This window comes from Protopterus annectens, chromosome 1.part2 (assembly GCF_019279795.1).
Source record: "Protopterus annectens isolate FY-2018-M chromosome 1.part2, PAN1.0, whole genome shotgun sequence".
Taxonomy (NCBI): Eukaryota; Metazoa; Chordata; order Ceratodontiformes; family Protopteridae; genus Protopterus; species Protopterus annectens.
The window spans coordinates 657,323,719-657,341,260 of NC_056727.1; the positions used below are offsets into that span (position 1 = coordinate 657,323,719).

Consider the following 17,542-nt stretch of genomic DNA (forward strand, 5'->3'; position numbering starts at 1 on the left):
ACAAAAATGAATTGGTTCAAGTGCAGGCAGCAAACAAGTACAATATGTAGTAGAGACAAGCTGTTTAAATCACAGAATCGCTAAATAATTGGCATTTTTGGCAGAATTAGTTAGCAAGAAAATGCGGATAAATACTTAATCACTCCAAATTCTCTTCTCTTTGCTGCTGTAGAACTCTGCAGGATACCTGGCAGGCACTCTGAGCTGAATACAAGCACAAATGTGGTTTTTATTAGCAGGGAAATGAAAGAGAGAAATTAGGCCTATAACTTCTGGGCTACAACAAACAAGGCACATACTTCAGAAAGAGAACAGTTCAGGTAAGCAGGCACAGTAAGCCTTTAACCAGAAATTCCCAGCTCAGAAGGGCAGGATCAAGCCTCTCCTCCAAGAGTGCAGACCACAAACCTTAATAGGTTCATACTAGGCTATCTGCCCTAGGGCATTTATAAGCCTAGCCAGTGTGTGTTTGGCTTTTGCCACTCATTTTAAATTAATTTTGCTATGCCCTTTTTCGAGGTTAGTATACTGTGCTGTCTAACAGTGACACAGAAGGGATACCCGGGGTAAACGTACAATCTCCCATCCACTCCTCAAGATTCCTCTTGAAGAGAGTCGATGAGGGACTCTGCCTAACCTGGACTGAGATTTTTTTTCCACAGTGAAGGGAGCCTTGGGGTTATGAATCTGTCCCTCCAGCATGTCCTATTTATTTCAGTGCTGAGGTTCAAGTCTCTCTAGCGCGTAGCTCTATGGGATTTGGATTTTGAGGTGCAGCATGTCCATTAATTCCAGGTTGGACATGGCTTTATAAGTCAGGCACAGATCGCCTCTGAGCAGGCGGTATGCCACTGAGTAGAGCTGGAGTTTCTTTAACCGGGCAGCATATGAGACTACACCCACAAGTATTCTCAATGATAACTCAAAGGTGGGGACCACCAGACATAGATCTGTTTGCCTCAACCAACAATTGCCAGCTACAAACATTTTGCACAAGGACTTATCCCCAGGCCTGGAAAGTGGATGCCCTATCATTCAGTTGGACAGCATTCTCAGTCTACGCCCTCCCACCTCTGCCTCTACTGACCCAGGTATTACCGAAAGCCAGATCAGAGAGACCACAGATGATCCTAATTGCTCCGGACTGGCCACATCAGCACTGGTACCCACTACTATGAAACTTGACTCAGTCCTCCATGGATCTTAATTCCCTCTGTTGTTAACCCAACAAAACTCTCAGATCCTTCAGTCAGCTAAGGACCTTAAATCTAGCTGCATGGAAAATACCTTAAATTATCCAACAACACTTCTCTCAAAGGACGTCCAGAAGGTCATCTTGGAGGCCAGGAGGCCCAGCACCAGAAAAACTTACTCAGACAAATGGAAAAGATTTTGTGTATGGAGCCAGGCCTGAAGCCTAAATCCTGACATCCCAAATATCCCGCACATACTTCAATATCTAACTGAGATGCTGCACAATGGCCTTTCTTTCTCATAAATAAAAATCCGTACTTCAGCTATTTCAGCTCAAGTATGATACGGTTCCTCCCATTTTCTCCCATCCTTTGCTAAGGCAGTTTCTCAGAGGAGCAAAAAAATAAGACCCCCCAGAAAACCACCAACTCCAACTTGGGACCTTAATTTTGTTCTGGAAAAATGAACACTTCCTCCTTTCGAACCAGCCTTTTCAGCAGAGCTTCAATACTTATGGAAGACAGCCCTGCTGCTAGCTATCACCTCAGCACGCAGAGTCTCTAACTGCAGGCACTTATGGCAGTGGAACCTTTCATCATTTTCCATCAGGGCAGTGTATCTTTACGCACCAACCCTTCCTTCATGCCAAAGGTAGTATCCAGTGTGGCTCTCAATCAGACCCACCTTTTTTCCAAACACACAGAATAAAGGAGAAAGACTCCTTCACTCTGGACATTCACAGACAGCTACGTTACTATTTGGACAAGACAAAGGCCTTCAGAAAATCTGACCAACTCCTGGTATCGTATGCACCAGGCTCAGAAGGAAAGGCTATTTCAAAACTGACCATCTCCAAATGGATAGCACATTGCATCCGCTTTTGCTACTCACACCACGGGAAAGCAGTGCCTGCTAGTATTAGGTCTCACTCCACCAGGGCTACAGCAACCTCAGCAGCCTTCCTCCGTGGCGTCCCAACAAAGGACTTTCTGGAGGCAGCTACCTGGAGTTCAATGCACACCTTCAAGCATTACCACCTTCCTCTTTATTCAAAAACCGGAGCTGGGTTTGCCACTGCAGTTCTACAGGGCATACTCGCCTAACCCAGTTTAGCTCCTACCACCCAACCATAGCTTTGGGACTCTACCCAAGTGTGATGACTGCAGCAGCATAGCACGATGAAGATAGTACACTTTTGTACCTACCATAAATGTAGATGTTCGAGTGGTTATGCTGCTGCAGTCCAGGTTACCCTCCCTCCCTCCATCCCCTCTACCTAACAAGGCCTTTCTTATACCTCCATGTGCTTCAACCTTGGGATGCATGTCTATGGTGTATTTGCCTACAACTAGTACCATTGTGTTGCACTAAGGTATGTTTTGCAAACTTCTTATTTTGCCTTCTTAGTATGGGGCACCTGACATCTGGGGCAAGAAAAACTGAAGAAAATGGCGTCGGCTGCCTCTTTTATACCCCTGCTGCACTGACGTCGGGGAAGAAGCGATGACAACCGACGCCGGACCAAGGCTTTGGAATTCAGGCCGACTGTGATGACTGCAGCAGCATAACCACTCTAACATCTACATTTATGGTAGGTACAAAACTGTACTTGTGTGTGTGTGTGTGTGTGTGTGTGTGTGTGTGTGTGTGTGTGTGTGTGTGTATATATAATTTATTCTGCCTGAAAACTGGATGCCTCCTGCCTAACACATTTGCATTTGAAAAGCTAACTGGTATCCTGTGTATTGCCTCAAATAAGGAAGAACAAATGCACTTTTTTTCTTATCCCATTTTTACCTAGAGAAGAAATGGCTTCTGTAGTTGAGTGCAGTTTCAAAACTGAGCTGTTGCCTAAACTCCAGTTGTTGGGTTTTTTTTAGACAAACGTTTCTACAGCTGCCCAGAGGAGAAAGATGTGCCTCTTTGCAGGTTACCAGCGCAAAGCAGTTGTGGTTTGCCCATCTGATGAGGAGTATAAACAGAGAACACAGAAGAAAGCGGAGACTGAAGGAAAAGATCTTCCAGAGCATGCGGTCCTCAAAATGAAAGGTTAGAGTAGTGCATCCTTTTGTCAATATTTTTTAAGGCTGTTGCATCTTTGTAGTCGGTCCTACCAGAATGGGTTAGCAAAGTCACTGTTGTAAGCTGGCACTGCTTTCTTGCAAACTTTTTGTGATGACTGTAGAGATGAGTGAGAGGTTGAGGTTTAGAAAGCAGGTTCCATATGCACACACTGCAGGGCATTGTTAATCCTCTATAATAAAGTATAATAGAATTCTTGCCTGGGTAAGTTTTTGCTGTCCTTTGTTACCTAGCTTCCAGCTTGAGGCTAAATTAGTTGATATTTCTTTTATTCAAGAAAAGCCATTTTTGTTAAATCTGGACACTAGTCTACTACTCAGCTGAGCTATTGATTCAGCCAGGTTTTCATCCCTGCCAGCGTAGAGGTTGGTCTCACAAAGATGGTAATTGTATGGGAATTTCATATGTAAACAGCCAGTGCAGCTCATGTCCTTGAGAAACCAGTGATTTCTAGACTGCTGTTTTTGATTAGTCCTCAGAGTACAATACCTGCTTTTATCTCTTTGGTAAACTTTAAAATATTCAATGTTCTCAGTAGAATTTACCATTGCAGTAGTATTTTATGCTTCAGGACTTTGCTGGAAGCCTATATATCTGACTTTCTAAACTTTCTTTGGTCCATTGAGCATTTCTTCCTCTCAGCTGGTGTCAGACCTGTGCTCTGTGTAAAGGAGTAGAAGGTTGTGGCATAAGTTCAGTATTACAGATCATTGAAATTCTTTGACTTCTTCCCTCCACTGGAGCTCTGGAATTTTGCACTGTAACTTCCAATGGACAGAGCCAGTCCTGTTAAAATCCCAGGTTTTTGTGATGTAAAAAAGACCACAATAAATGATTTCAAAACTTTTCCCACCTTTAATGTGACCTGTAACCTATACAGTTCAGTTGAAAAACAAATCTGTTAGGAGAAAAAAATATAAATAAGCGAATAAGCGTACAATAAGCTGGTTGCATAGTGTGCGCACCCTTAAACTAAGACTTTGTTGAAGCACCTTTTGATTTAATTACAGCATTCAGTCTTCATGGGTACACACCTGCCATCAGTTAGAGACTGATAACCCCAATAAAGTTCAGCTGTCGTCCTAGGATTTCCTGACATTTACTCGGATGTCCTTCAAGGATGCATCTGCAGTAATCACATGTGGGTTGTCCTGCCTCAGGCAGCCCTTCGGTCGGCCGGATTCCATAGTCTGGGTCTGGCCTCGGCTGATGTCGCACTTTCCCCGACGTCAGAGCGTCTGGGGTATAAAAGTATCAGCCGACGCCATTTTCCTCTGTCTTTCTTGCCGCGTGGTGCCCGAAGCAGAAGCAGTTCGCAAGTGCCGGTCGGCCAGCTCCTGTGATTCAGCTACCGAAGACTTCGAAAAAGCTAAGTACCCCGTTGGGGACTCTTTCTTGCCTCAGCCGATGTCAGATAAAGTTAATAATTGTTTAACTTGTGGGAAACAAATACCTCATAAGGATTTCCACTCTTACTGCCTCCCCTGCCTAGGCCCAGACCATGACGTGTCTGCCTGTTCAGCCTGTGCTTCCTTCAACCGACGAACTCTAAGACGTCGGTCGGAGTTCGCAGAGGAATTCTTTGGAGCGAGTTTTGCTTACAAGATGCCGTCGGAGACTCCGACTTCGCATTCCGTTAAACGGAAGGACAAGGACCGACACAACGCGGGCCGCGGTTTCGGCTGAAACCACGATCAGGCCTACCGCGCGTGTCTCTGTCTCGGCTGAAACAGTCCTTCCGCACAACCGACTACCTCAGCCCCGGAGGCCCCGGCAGAGTCTGTTATTGAATTGCCTTCTTAAACTGGTGTCCAGGAACCTTCCGACACCATTCCTTTAGACAAGTCTACTCCTGCATGTGGTGCAGCCAGACGTCCATTAAGGCTTTCTCTAGGGCTAAAGCTGCTAAACTTACTAAAGCTTTGCCTCCCAAGGTTACCTCTCAGAGACCTACTGGCTCACAGATTCTTAGCTTAGCAGAGGATCTTATCTCCTTAGAGGTTCTCAACCTCATCCGGACTGGGGCTCTCAACCACCTCCAGACAAAAGGCCCAGGGTTGAGCCCTCTGACCCCCACTCCTCGGATTAGTCCACTGATGGCTCTACTGTCAGACCACCAGGAGGAGGCTTATTCGGCCTACGAGGATTCTGATGCTGAAGAATCTATTCCCTCGGCCTCCCCTCCTGAAGAGTTTTTCTTTGGAGAGACATTACACTCTGAGAACATTTTCAATGGCAGGGTCAGGAATTCTCTGATTCTAGAAAGAGATTTAAGGACCTTTTTACATTTACCTCAGCATAGGCCTTTAGCTATACCTCCTGTTTTGAATGTCATTGATGATGTGTACTCTGATGCTAGTACAGCCCCTGACTCTCTCCCTCCGGCACCTGCCAAACCTGATAGGTACTACAGGGTCCCGGACTCGCATCTACACCTGTACAAGGCCCACTCTGCTGATCCAGAAACTATTTCCCAGGGCCCAAAAGGGGTTGCAGCTGCCACTGCTAGAAATCCTCTACCCTCTGAAAGGGAGTCCAGAGCTTTAGGGAGATGGGGTAAGAAAGTGTATACTTCTGCAACTCTTTCCATGAGGGCATTAAATTGTCAATTTCATATGATACAGTACCAAGAGTATTTGTTAGATGAATTGCATAAGAAACTGTCTTCTGAACCCCTTGATCACAAATCCCTTCAGGATCTGGTACATAACTCCCAGCAGGTTAGTAACCATTTCTTGCAGTGTGGTTATGATGCATTGGAAGCTTCATGTAGGTCAGCTATGACAGGTGCAGTCATACATAGGCATGCCTGGCTGAAGGAACAATCTCTGCCAGACCATGTTAAAGCTAAGCTTTTGGATGCTCCTATGGAAAAGCAAAAGTTATTTGGTTCCACGGCTCGAGGTCTTAAAGAAATTTGAAGAAAAGGCAAAATCTGTGCAAACAGTCAAAGACTTTCTGCAAGTCCAACCACCGAGATTCAGCAGAAATTGGCCTACTAAGAATTGGTCCTTTCCGGACACAGACAGATCTCAGAGAGGCAGAAATAGGCGTGCCAGAGGTAGAGGGCAAGCTAGAGGCTCCTACAGAGGCCGTCAATGGCAGCCTCCCAACCAGAGAGGTAGCGCAGGAACTACAACTGCTACACCAGGACAGACTCTGACTTTGTTTTGACTCCGCCGACCAGGGCTCAATTAGAAGCACCTTTGGGCGGAAAGCTTTCTTTATTTTCAAAATATTGGCACAGCATTACAAGGGACACATGGACACTGCAAATAATAGACTAAGGATACAGGTTCCATTTCCACACATTGCCAAAAAGAAAAGGCATGCCAGACCTGCCACCAAATCAGAGGGCAGAGGCTTTGAAACAAATTTCCAACTTAATACAAATGAAAGCTATAGAAAAGGTACCTCTTTCAGAACAAGGTCAAGGATTTTACTCCAGATTATTCCTTGTTCCAAGAAAAGAAAATCAATGGGTTCTATTCTCGACTTGTCTGCACTGAATACTTACCTCATTGTGCCAAAATTCAAAATGCTGACTCTACAGCAACTCCTTCCCATGCTGGGCAAGGGGTCTTGGCTGGTGACTCTAGACCTCAAGGAGGCATACCTTCATGTCCCTATCGGACAAAGTTGCAGAAGACACCTCAGATTTCTTGCAGGGTCAGAGCATTATCAATTCTCAGCATTGCCCTTTGGCTTATCTACTGCGCCCAGAGTATTCACGAAATGCCTGGCATCAGTAATTGCACACTGCAGACTTCAGGGGATTCACATTTACCCATATCTGGACGACTGCCTTATACAAGCGGACAGCAAGCAAACTTTGTTAAAGGACTTGTATTATGCCATCCACCTACTGCAGGCCTTGGGATATACAGTCAACATCCACAAATCAAGACTTGTTCCATCCCAAAGAATAACTTTTCTGGGTGCGGATCTAGACAACCACCCAAATGGCCTTTCTCACAGAAGAAAAACAATCTACCGGATTACTTCAAGAATCTGACAAGACAAACTCAGACTGCAAGGAAATTCCTGCAGGCCCCGAGTTACATGGCATCTTGCATTCTTCTGATTCCACAAGCAAGGCTGCATATGAGAAAATTACAATGGTACCTAAGGAGTTTATGGACTCAGCACAGTCACAGCTTAGAAACTTTGATCCCACTCATTCCATGCCTCCAAAAGGAATTTCTGTGGTGGTCTCAAGCCTGCCAGTCGAACAGCGGGTTGCCCTTCAGCAAGCCAAGAGCCAACCAAACAATCATTACGGACGCTTCAGACCAAGGTTGGGGAGCACACTTGGAGGGCAGATGTATCCAAGGGCTATAGTCACAGAGAGCTGCGCATACACATAAACCAAAAGGAAATGCTGGCAGTGATGCACGCAATCGAGGCCTTCAAACTTTTTCTTCATCAAGGCCACACCTACTCATAAGGACAGACAACACCACAGTTATGTGGTACATAAACAAGCAAGGAGGCACCCATTCCTACCCTCTTTGCAGACTGGCAATGAATCTATGGGAACTTTCCTTGAAACTCAATATACAGCTGCAGTCCCAGTTCGCGCCAGGGAAAGACAATATACTGGCAGACAGCTTAAGCAGAAATATCATGGATGCACACAAATGGATGCTGCACCCAGACATCTTACTCGTAACACAATCATGGGGAAGGCCGGAAATAGATCTGTTCGCCTCCCCCCACAATCAACTGAAGAAATTCTGCTCAAGGACATACCACCCACAAGCATGGAAAGTGGACGCTCTCTCTTTCAGCTGGAAAGCTCTAACAGTGTATGCTTTTCCACCTCTCCCATTAATGACCAAGGTCTTACTGAAGATCAGGACAGAGCAGCCCAGAGTGATTCTGATAGCTCCAAACTGGCCAAGACAGCACTGGTACCCACTGTTAAAGAGCATGTCAAAGAGCATGTCACAGACGAAACCGTGGCCTCTCCCCCTATGGCCACTTTTACTGACGCAGCACAATTTCAAGACTCTGCATTCCAACCTGAAAACCTTGCAGCTAACTTCCTGGAAAATACCATGACTCCTCAGGATAAGCTATCCCAGAGAGTGAAGGATATTATTATGGAAGCTCTCCCAGAGAGTGAAGGATATTATTATGGAAGCTCGACTGCCTTCCACAAGGAAGGTATATTCAGCCACACTTGGAACACAACAAAGGGCCTAGATGTGACCGTGATGAACATGGCACATATACTGGAATATTTGGCAGAATTGTTCCACAACGGCCTGTCTTACTCTTCCATTAAGATACCTGCCTCAGCAATTTCAGCAGAATACAATGTTAATCCACCTGTCTTCTCTCATCCTCTCCTGAGACAGTTTCTAAGAGGAATCAAAAACATCAATCCTCCAAGGAAACCACCTCTACCTGCTTGGGACCTTAACTTCGTGTTGGAAGAACTAGCACTTCCTCCCTTTGAACCAGCAGCATCTGCAGATCTACAGTTTCTGTCTTGGAAAACTGCCTTCCTTCTGGCCATAACCTCAGCAAGAAGAGTATCTGAGTTACAAGCTCTAATGGCAGTACAGCCATTTCTTATCTTTCATCAGGACAGAGTTTCATTGAGAACCAATCCTACATTTATGCCAAAGGTGGTATCCAGGGTATCTTTGAACCAAGCTATTCACTTGCCTACATTCTTCCCACAACCACAAAATAAAGGGGAGAAACTTCTGCACACCCTGGACATACACAGACAGTTGCGCTACTACTTGGACAGAACTAAAAGTTACAGAAAGACTGACCAGCTGTTTGTAGCATATGCTGCTGGGGCACAAGGATAAGCAATTTCCAAACAGACAATTTCAAAATGGATAGGAAATTGCATTTGTTTTTGTTACTCCTTTCATGGAAAAACTGTGCCAGCTAACATTAGACCTCATTCCACGAGAGCCACAGCCGCCACCACAGCCTTCCTAAGAGGGGTGGCTATCAAGGACATTTTAGAAGCTGCTACATGGAGCTCCGTGCATACATTTGCCAAGCATTACAATTTACCTTTATACTCCAGATCCAGAGCAGGCTTTGCTACGGCAGTCCTGCAGGGTATCTTAGCTACACCATCCTTTACTTAGTACCGCCACCCCCAGATTGGCTATGGTATTCTACCCATATGTGATGACTGCAGATGCATCCTTGAAGGGCATAGTACAATTTTGTACCTACCATAAATGTAGATGTCAGATAGGTATGCATCTGCAGTCAGGTTTACCCTCCCTCCTTCCCCTCTGTGGTATACTTCTTGGGTACTTACCCCTCTTATAGCTAGCTGGGGGGGATCTATTATGGTGTATTTGTTTTTATAGTACTGTGCATGTTTGGATTTGTTTTTGCAATGCATATCTCCAAATTTTAGCCTTCCTTAGAGGGCACCTGGGGCAAGAAAAACTGAGGAAAATGGCATTGGCTGATGCTTTTATACCCCAGACGCTCTGACGTCGGGGAAAGTGCGACATTAGCCGGGGCCAGACTCACTTTGGAATCCGGCCGACCGAAGGGCTGCCTGAAGCAGGACAACCCATATGTGATGACTGCAGATGCATACCTATCGGACATCTACATTTATGGTAGGTACAAAACTGTACTTTGCCTGCTACAGCAAAAGCCATGGTTCGCAGAGCACTTACCATTCAACAACGAGATCCCTTTGATGCTTTGTATCTGTCAGGAGAAGGGTACAAAACAATTTCCACAATATTGGATATACCATGGAACACAAGTGAAGACAGTCATCAAAAAGTTGAAAATATGGGACAACAGTGACAAAGAACTGGACGTCCCTCCAAAATTTGATGGAAAAGACTAGACAAACTGGTCAGGGAGGCTGCCAAGAGACCTACAGCAACACAAGGAGCTGCAGGAATTTCTGGCAAGTACTGGTTGTGTATTACATGTGGCAACAGTCTCCCGTGTTCTCCATATGTCTGGACTGTGGGGTAGGGTTGCAAGACTGAAGCCTGTTACACAGAAACATCCAGGCCTGGCTAAAATTTGCAAAACTAGTCTCCAAAAGCATGTGGGAAAATATATTCTGGTCTGAGACCAAGGTTACATTTTTTGGCCACAATTCCAGAAAGTATGTTTGGTGCAAAAACACTTTGCATCTCCAAAAGAACACCATCCCAACGGTGAAGCATGGTGGTAGCATCATGCTTTGCAGTTGCTTTTCTTCAGCTGGAACTAGGGCTTTAGTCAGGGTGGAGGGGAATAGTGAGCAGTTCCAAATACCTTTCACTTTTGGCCCAAAACCTTCAGGCATCTGCTAGAAAGCTGAAGAGGAATTACACTTTTCAACACAATGACACCAACCATGCATCCAAATCAACAAAAGAATGGCTTCACCAGAAGAAAATTAAAGTTTTGGAATGGCCTAGCCAGAGCCCAGACCCAATTTCCATAGAAAATTTGTGGCGTGATCTAAAGAGGGCTGTGCACAAGAGATTCCTCAGAATGACAATTTGGAGCGCTTTTGCAGGAAGAGTGGGCAAATATTGCCAAGTCAAGATGTGCTGTGCTGATACTCTTACCCAAGAAGACAATGCTGTAGGTGCTTCAAAGTATTAGTTAAGGGTGTGCACACTTGTGCAGCCAGCTTATTGAGCATTTTTTTTATTTTTTATTTTTTCTCCTAACAGATTTGTTTTTCAATTAAATTGTACAGGTCACATTAAAGGTGGGGAAAAGTTTTGAAATTATTTTTTGTGGTGTCATTTTTTTTATAGCACAAAAAACTGGCATTCTAACAGGAGTGTACTTTTTTATATCCACTGCATCTCTGGAGCCATAGGAGTTACTAAAGTGTAAATGGCAAACTTTTCAGCATAAACCATTTTTTTGTGGTTTTCTTGAAGCTCTAGGTCTTAAACTGTATTTTATAAGTCACAGTAACAGTTGGTAATATTTTGTAAACTGCTTAGAATCTCAGCAACCTCAAAAGTTTGTCCACATACTGTCATGGGAATTTTGCTCATCTATCCAAGAGCTTTCCTATAGAACTGAGCAGTTCTATATGTGCTACTTGTTTTTCTAAACATATGAACCATTTATGACCGTATTTGCACTGTCTAGGTCATTTTAAGTTTTTCTTTTGTGCAAGCTTTAAGGTGAAGGATCTTGATTGCAGTGTGGTTTTGGAATTGATGCAAATGTTACGATAGGGTTAAGGTGGACTCTGCCTCACATGGATGTTCCAGAGCATGGAGGTCTGCGAGACGCATCTGTCATGCAGCAGTGTCTTACATCACAAGCAAAATGTAAATCCTTGCATATACTGGTTTTGCTGCTGTCTGTTCTACATGGCATCCTTTTAAGGCCATCTGTATAGGGTGGGCATTCACCTGTTGCATATGTCTAAATGTCTTTGTCCCTTATAGTGCCTTTTTTAGGAAAGGTTCAAATGACAAATTCACCACCGTAACCGGTACAAGCAAGCAAAATCTGAGGGTAATGCTACTCGATGCTAAGTCTAAACCTCAAAATGCACTCACTCGAGGCATCCCTTAAAATGGAAAACATTGACATCTGTGCAGTGACGGACCTGGTTCAAGGCTCCAGAGAGCACCCCTGCATTACCAGGCTGTAATTCATACCACACCTTTTGGCCACTAAATCCGGCCAAAACACTAAAGGTGGAGGTGTGTCCATATTCTTTAAGGATATCCACACCTCCAAGCTAGTTGCTCAGCATAATGCATCCGAGATTGTCCAAGTTCAGCTAACTCTGGGCAAAACCGCAGTCCACATGACCCCCCCCATTCCCCAGGATTCCCACTCCTCTTTTCTTGATACACTGGAAAATATTAAGGTACAACCCAACACTCTAATAATGGGCGATTTTCAACTACCCTACCATTAACTGGGAAAACTACTCTTGTACCAACTCTCTTGCTCAACGTTTTCTGGAAATCATTTCCAGTGCCCTGGATCAACTTATCCACACCCCCACCAGGGGCAGCAATATCCTAGACCTGGTCATCACCAACATGGGTGACCGGTGTTCCACACCAGAGGTCAGCTCCTTGTTGGTCATATCCGATCACAAGGTAATCACCCTAGTCATAAACATCCCGCTCCCACCCGCCCATTAAGAAAACAGCCATAAATTTCTCCAAAGCCAACTTCACACTTAAGACAGAAGTGGCAAACTTCATGACACCCATGCAGATGGACAATAGAGGTACGACTGCTGAATCCTACACAAATGCACTTTATAAGCACTTACACGAGTGCATGGATTGTGCTATCCCTAACAGAACCAAGATGCTATCCTCCAAAAAAAGAAGCCAATCTGGTGGTCTTCTGCCATAAACTCTACAACAGAAGAAAGCAGCTGTTGCAAACAAGAGTAAAATCCCACGATTGGAGGAACTCACTGGTCAGCCTTAGTAAGAAGCTGAGATCCCTCATAAAATCCTCCAAAGCTAGTTATGAAAACACAATCGCCATTGATTCTAAAGACAACCACAAAGCATTCTATAGCTATGTCAAGAATCTCAATGGCAACGCTCAGATCTGCTCTGAGTTACAGCACAATGACACTAAATATACAGAACCAACTGATATTGCCAACATCCTGACAGATGGGTTCAGTGCTAACTTTACCCCTCTCTCACCCCCTAAAGGGCCCATCTTTATATGGGAAGAATGCAAAGTTCCTGTAATCACGGCTGCACAGGTAAAAACCTCACTCTCCAAAGCCAAGCACACAGCATCCATGGGACCTGACAACATCCCAGGCTGCTTTCTACACTAACTACAGAATGAACTGGCACCCCACCTAGGTACCATGTTCAATCATAGCCTCACTTCAGGCTTTGTGCCCATTGAATGGTGCACCACGACGGTTATCCCACTCCACAAAGGGGGGGGCCACAACAGACCGCCGGGAGCTACCACCGCATTAGCCTGACTAGCCTGGTCTGCAAGGCCATGGAAGGTATCATGGAACTCGTAAACAAAGACATTGGAGATCTCCAAACTCTGGACCCCACACAGTTCGGGTTTGTAAAAGGCAGATCATGTCGCCTAAACCAGATAGACTTTAAGTAGTCACCAAAGCCATAGATGAGGGTAAGGTAGTTCACACAGCCTGTCTAGATCTCTCCAAGGCATTCAACACCATCCCCCCACTCTGGAATTACAGATAAACTCACTAAACTAGGTATAAATCCCTGTGTCACAAGATGGGTTGCCATCTGTCTTGCTGACAGAACCCACACTGTGCAAGTAGCAGACTCCAAATCAGACTTCAGACCAGTGACAAGTGGAGTACCACAGGGTTCAGTCCTGGGTCCTCCTGTTAACCTGTACTTCAGAGAAGTAGATACCAAACACAGAAGGTCTTTGGCTAACTAAACTCGCAGATGACTGCAAACTAGTAGCCATAATCGAAACTCCTAATGATGTGGACATCCTACAAAAGGGCCTCACTGAGGCGGATGCCTGGTGTCAAAGCCATGGTCTCAAGCTCTATGCCAAAAAGTGCATTGTCACCCCCTTTGGTAAAAACTCTGTACCCATGAACTACCACTTAGGTGGTAATCTACTTAACACCAAAAGTGTGATGAGACCTTCGGATACAGATGGACAGTTTTCTCTCGTTTGATCACATCGCCACAGTGGTCAGGAAATCCTATGTGGCACACCTCATCCCAGAAGGTTTCTCATCCAGAAAGGTCATTGTTCCCCTCTACTCATCACTCATTAGACCCATTAGAGTACAACGCCCCTTTCGGTATGTACCTCACAAGACATCTACAACTGGAAAGGCCGCAAAAATACCTCAGAGGATTACTGGCCTCAAACAGATGCCTTACACAGTCTAAAAAAAAAAAAAAAAACCCTGCCAGCTTTACTCCGCATATTGCCTACTCAGAGGCGATCTCTGCCTAACATACAAAGCTATGTCAAACCTAGAGCTGCTGGACATGCCCCACTTAAAGAAATCCCAATCCCTCCGAGTCACCACAATAAACAGAACATGCTGGAGACTTCCCATACTCTGGAGCAGACTACCTATCTTTCAAGCAGAGCTTCTCATTAGCAAATCTTGATTGGATGGGTAATGGTAAATTCACCCCAGGGATCACTTCTGTGGTTCTGCTTGTCAGAGGCACAGGAAATTTTTCTTGGGTGATGAAAGCCAGGTTACCTTTTTGGCTAGGCTTGTATAGGCCCTAGGGCCAATGGCCTAGTACCTACCTATGAACCTATAAAGTACATACCAGACAGGACATGCTCCGTGATGGGGCAGGATAAGGGCTGAAACATGGCACTGACTTCCTTTCACATGGATGCCATGCCCTTATAAGTTGGATGACCCAGAATGAATTTTTAACTATCTTGGCCACATGGTTAGATTACTGTCTGAATATGTTACTAGATCTCCCAACTACTGGGGCAACTCTTAGGGGTGTTTCGTTGGAGTGATTGGCCTGGATCGCAGTTTTCCCAAAAGGCACCGTAATGCCTTTTTTGGCATGGAGTTGTGATTTTTGCCACTAGTAATTTCTCTTGGACCATTGTAAGATGTTTGTGTCAGGGGGATCTAGGATGGCTCCCAATTTGCAGTCATCTGAGAACTTTACAACCTACTCCACAAGACTACTTCCACAGCTCATGCCTCTGTCCCCAGTTTGCCTTTTTTTCTTTTTATCCGACCGTTAGAGATTGAAATCTCCATCAAAAAAGTATGATCTAGGACTGCTGGCAGTCCACAGAGAAAAAACAGAACAAGATTCAGGTTAGCACTGCTTTGGTCAGATGCACCCCTAGGCTAGAGACCTCTGGTGTCAGTGAGGAGCCTTTGCAGCCCACTCATGTCCTAGTGATTGTGCTAGGTACCCCATTGCAAAAATGTACCTTGTGTATGTGTGGTGTGTGCTTTTTTCCTGAATTTTGTTAGATGTCTGTGAAGTCTGATGTATATAATTCCCCCTGAGACTTCCCTGTCTGTTCTGCCATCCAGAGCATGACATGGCCAACAGCCCCAGTAAGCTTTTTCAGTGCTCATCACTCGTAGGGCAGTCACTCTGTACATAAGCCAACTCTGTCCAAGCTGCTGTATCCCCACAATGACCTCCACTGATTCTGCTGAGGGAGAAGGGATTCTGTATACCACCCTGTCTCTCATACAGCACCCCCTGTTCTTAAGATTGTGAGTGGAGGTGAGGCAGTCTTAGCGCCCCCCCCCCCCCAACTGTACACACTGCTGAGGTTCATAGTGATATTCCTTTAGAGGCTGGCATGTCATCTGCACTGTTTACATCCCCTCAGGCATTATATACACAGTTAACTGGTCTGGAGCAGCTAGATGGGCACTGACTTCTGATAACCGGTTCCTTTTTACAGGGGGGGGGGCAAACTCTCCACACTTCAGTGAGGAGATTCCATAAGAACAAGGTTCATGTTGCAGTCACTGCCAGAGGCTCAGATATCACACAGCCCAAATTTAGGCTCAAGCCATCAACAAGGTAAAGCTTTTCTCCTTCCCCAGGCTGAAGCCATTTATGCTTCTGCTAGGCCATTCTTAGGCCTACCTGCAGGACTTGCTTGGGCTTTCAGAGGACCTCTTGGCATTCATGAGGTCCAGACAGCTGAGCCCTGAAAAGCACCCTGCTCTAGGAATCTCTCCTGCAAAAAGGATGCATCACCCTTCCTCACAATCTTAAGATTCCTACCACTCTGAGGATCATTTAACATATGTTGACTAGCTTCCTACAAAGTCTTAATGCAGGCTTGGAGTGTGATACTCTTGCCTCTGTGTTTACATCTGATCTTTTTTTTTTTTTTTGGAGATTCTGTTCATGTGAGTCTTTCAGTTGGGAATACCCCTAGTCCCGAAAAAGTTGAGACCAATTTTATGGTCTTCCTGTGTCCCTTTACTATGTTATTGGGAATGCTGAGGACAAGGTTTCAGTACACATCCCCTGCAGCCTGTCTGTAGGAAAGCAGAGCACTTGGTGTGTGTCCCACAAGCACCTGTTAGTCTAGTGGCTGATCAGGCTACTCAATACAAAGGAGCCCTGGGGCACATTTGCCAAAGAAGCAGTATGTACACCTTGATTTGGTAAAGAAGCTTGTACTTCCAACTACTCGGGCCGTGAGGGGCCTTGAATTTTTCTAATACGCACCCACCTTTGGGTTACTAAAACACCAACTAATAAGGCTTGTTCTTCCTTCTGCTCTTGAGCCATTCAACGCCTAAAGAGCAAGTGCCTTTAGAAGCTGTGTATCCAGGGCGGTCTCCCACCAAATGCTTCTGATCTCATTTGCTGCCTGATCTCTAGAAGGTCATGTTGTTCCCGGTCTTTGGATCATCACTTTTCTCAACTTTATCATTCTCTGTCCAAAAAGTGTGTAAATATTTCTTCATCCTTATACAGAAATAACTGTACCCATTTACATAATTATATTTTCTACAATTGTCAGTATGTTCTGGTATACAGTGTTTTTTCTTGCAGGTTCTATTACCATACTTATGGCAAACAATGCTCTGGAATTGAATAAGTCTGTGTGGACTATGGTCATAAGATTCCCCAGCAGGACCCACACACTCTGCATTTGTCTCAGAACAGCCACTTAAACACCAACTAATAAGGCTTGTTCTTCCTTCTGCTCTTGAGCCATTCAACGCCTAAAGAGCAAGTTGGTCTTTAAAGGGACTTTTTCTTCTTCAGACCAGTCAACTGTCTGTTTCAGCAGGCAAGACCACAAACAAATCAAAACAGAAGGAAAAGTCAAAAGACAAGTCCGAAGAGGTCATAAAGCAAGGAAGCTGGCTTTGGTCACAGAATCTGTTCCCTTTTCGGTTCAGAGGAGGGAGTCTGATCCGACTGATCATCTGTCTCTTATCTTTAAGATAGAGCTGGTGAGTCCTTTGCTCTAGTCTCCATTCCCTCGCGAGGTATTCATTTAGACCATCGGTGGAGTCATCCAAGTCAATTTGGTCATTGAGTTGCCTTGGGCAACTAAGTAGATGACAGGGTGATGCAGAGTCATTTGGACACATTCATGTAGTGGCTTTTCCCAGCTCTGCCCACACAGTATGTTCCAAGAATGTTTCCAATCTGTGATTTCTGCTATTTGACCACTGTTGAGAGCCAAGGCCTATGGATTCAAACCTCCTGGTAGCACCCACTTTATAGCAAACTATCCTATCTGCTTCAGCTTGACTGTGTCCATTGCTGTCTCAACTCAAATGACTTTGTATCAGGAAGAGTCT

General features: G+C 45.0%; 1 protein-coding gene across 1 annotated transcript in view; it reads left to right on the forward strand.

Annotated features, from left to right (window-relative positions):
- HNRNPU (heterogeneous nuclear ribonucleoprotein U) overlaps positions 1-17,542 on the forward strand; it is a 548,643-nt gene that overhangs the window by 287,896 nt on the left and 243,205 nt on the right. Inside the window, exon 10 of the mRNA XM_044058137.1 lies at positions 3,075-3,243. Within this exon, the coding sequence (XP_043914072.1) occupies positions 3,075-3,243 (169 nt within the window). The remainder of the gene's footprint in view (positions 1-3,074; positions 3,244-17,542) is intronic.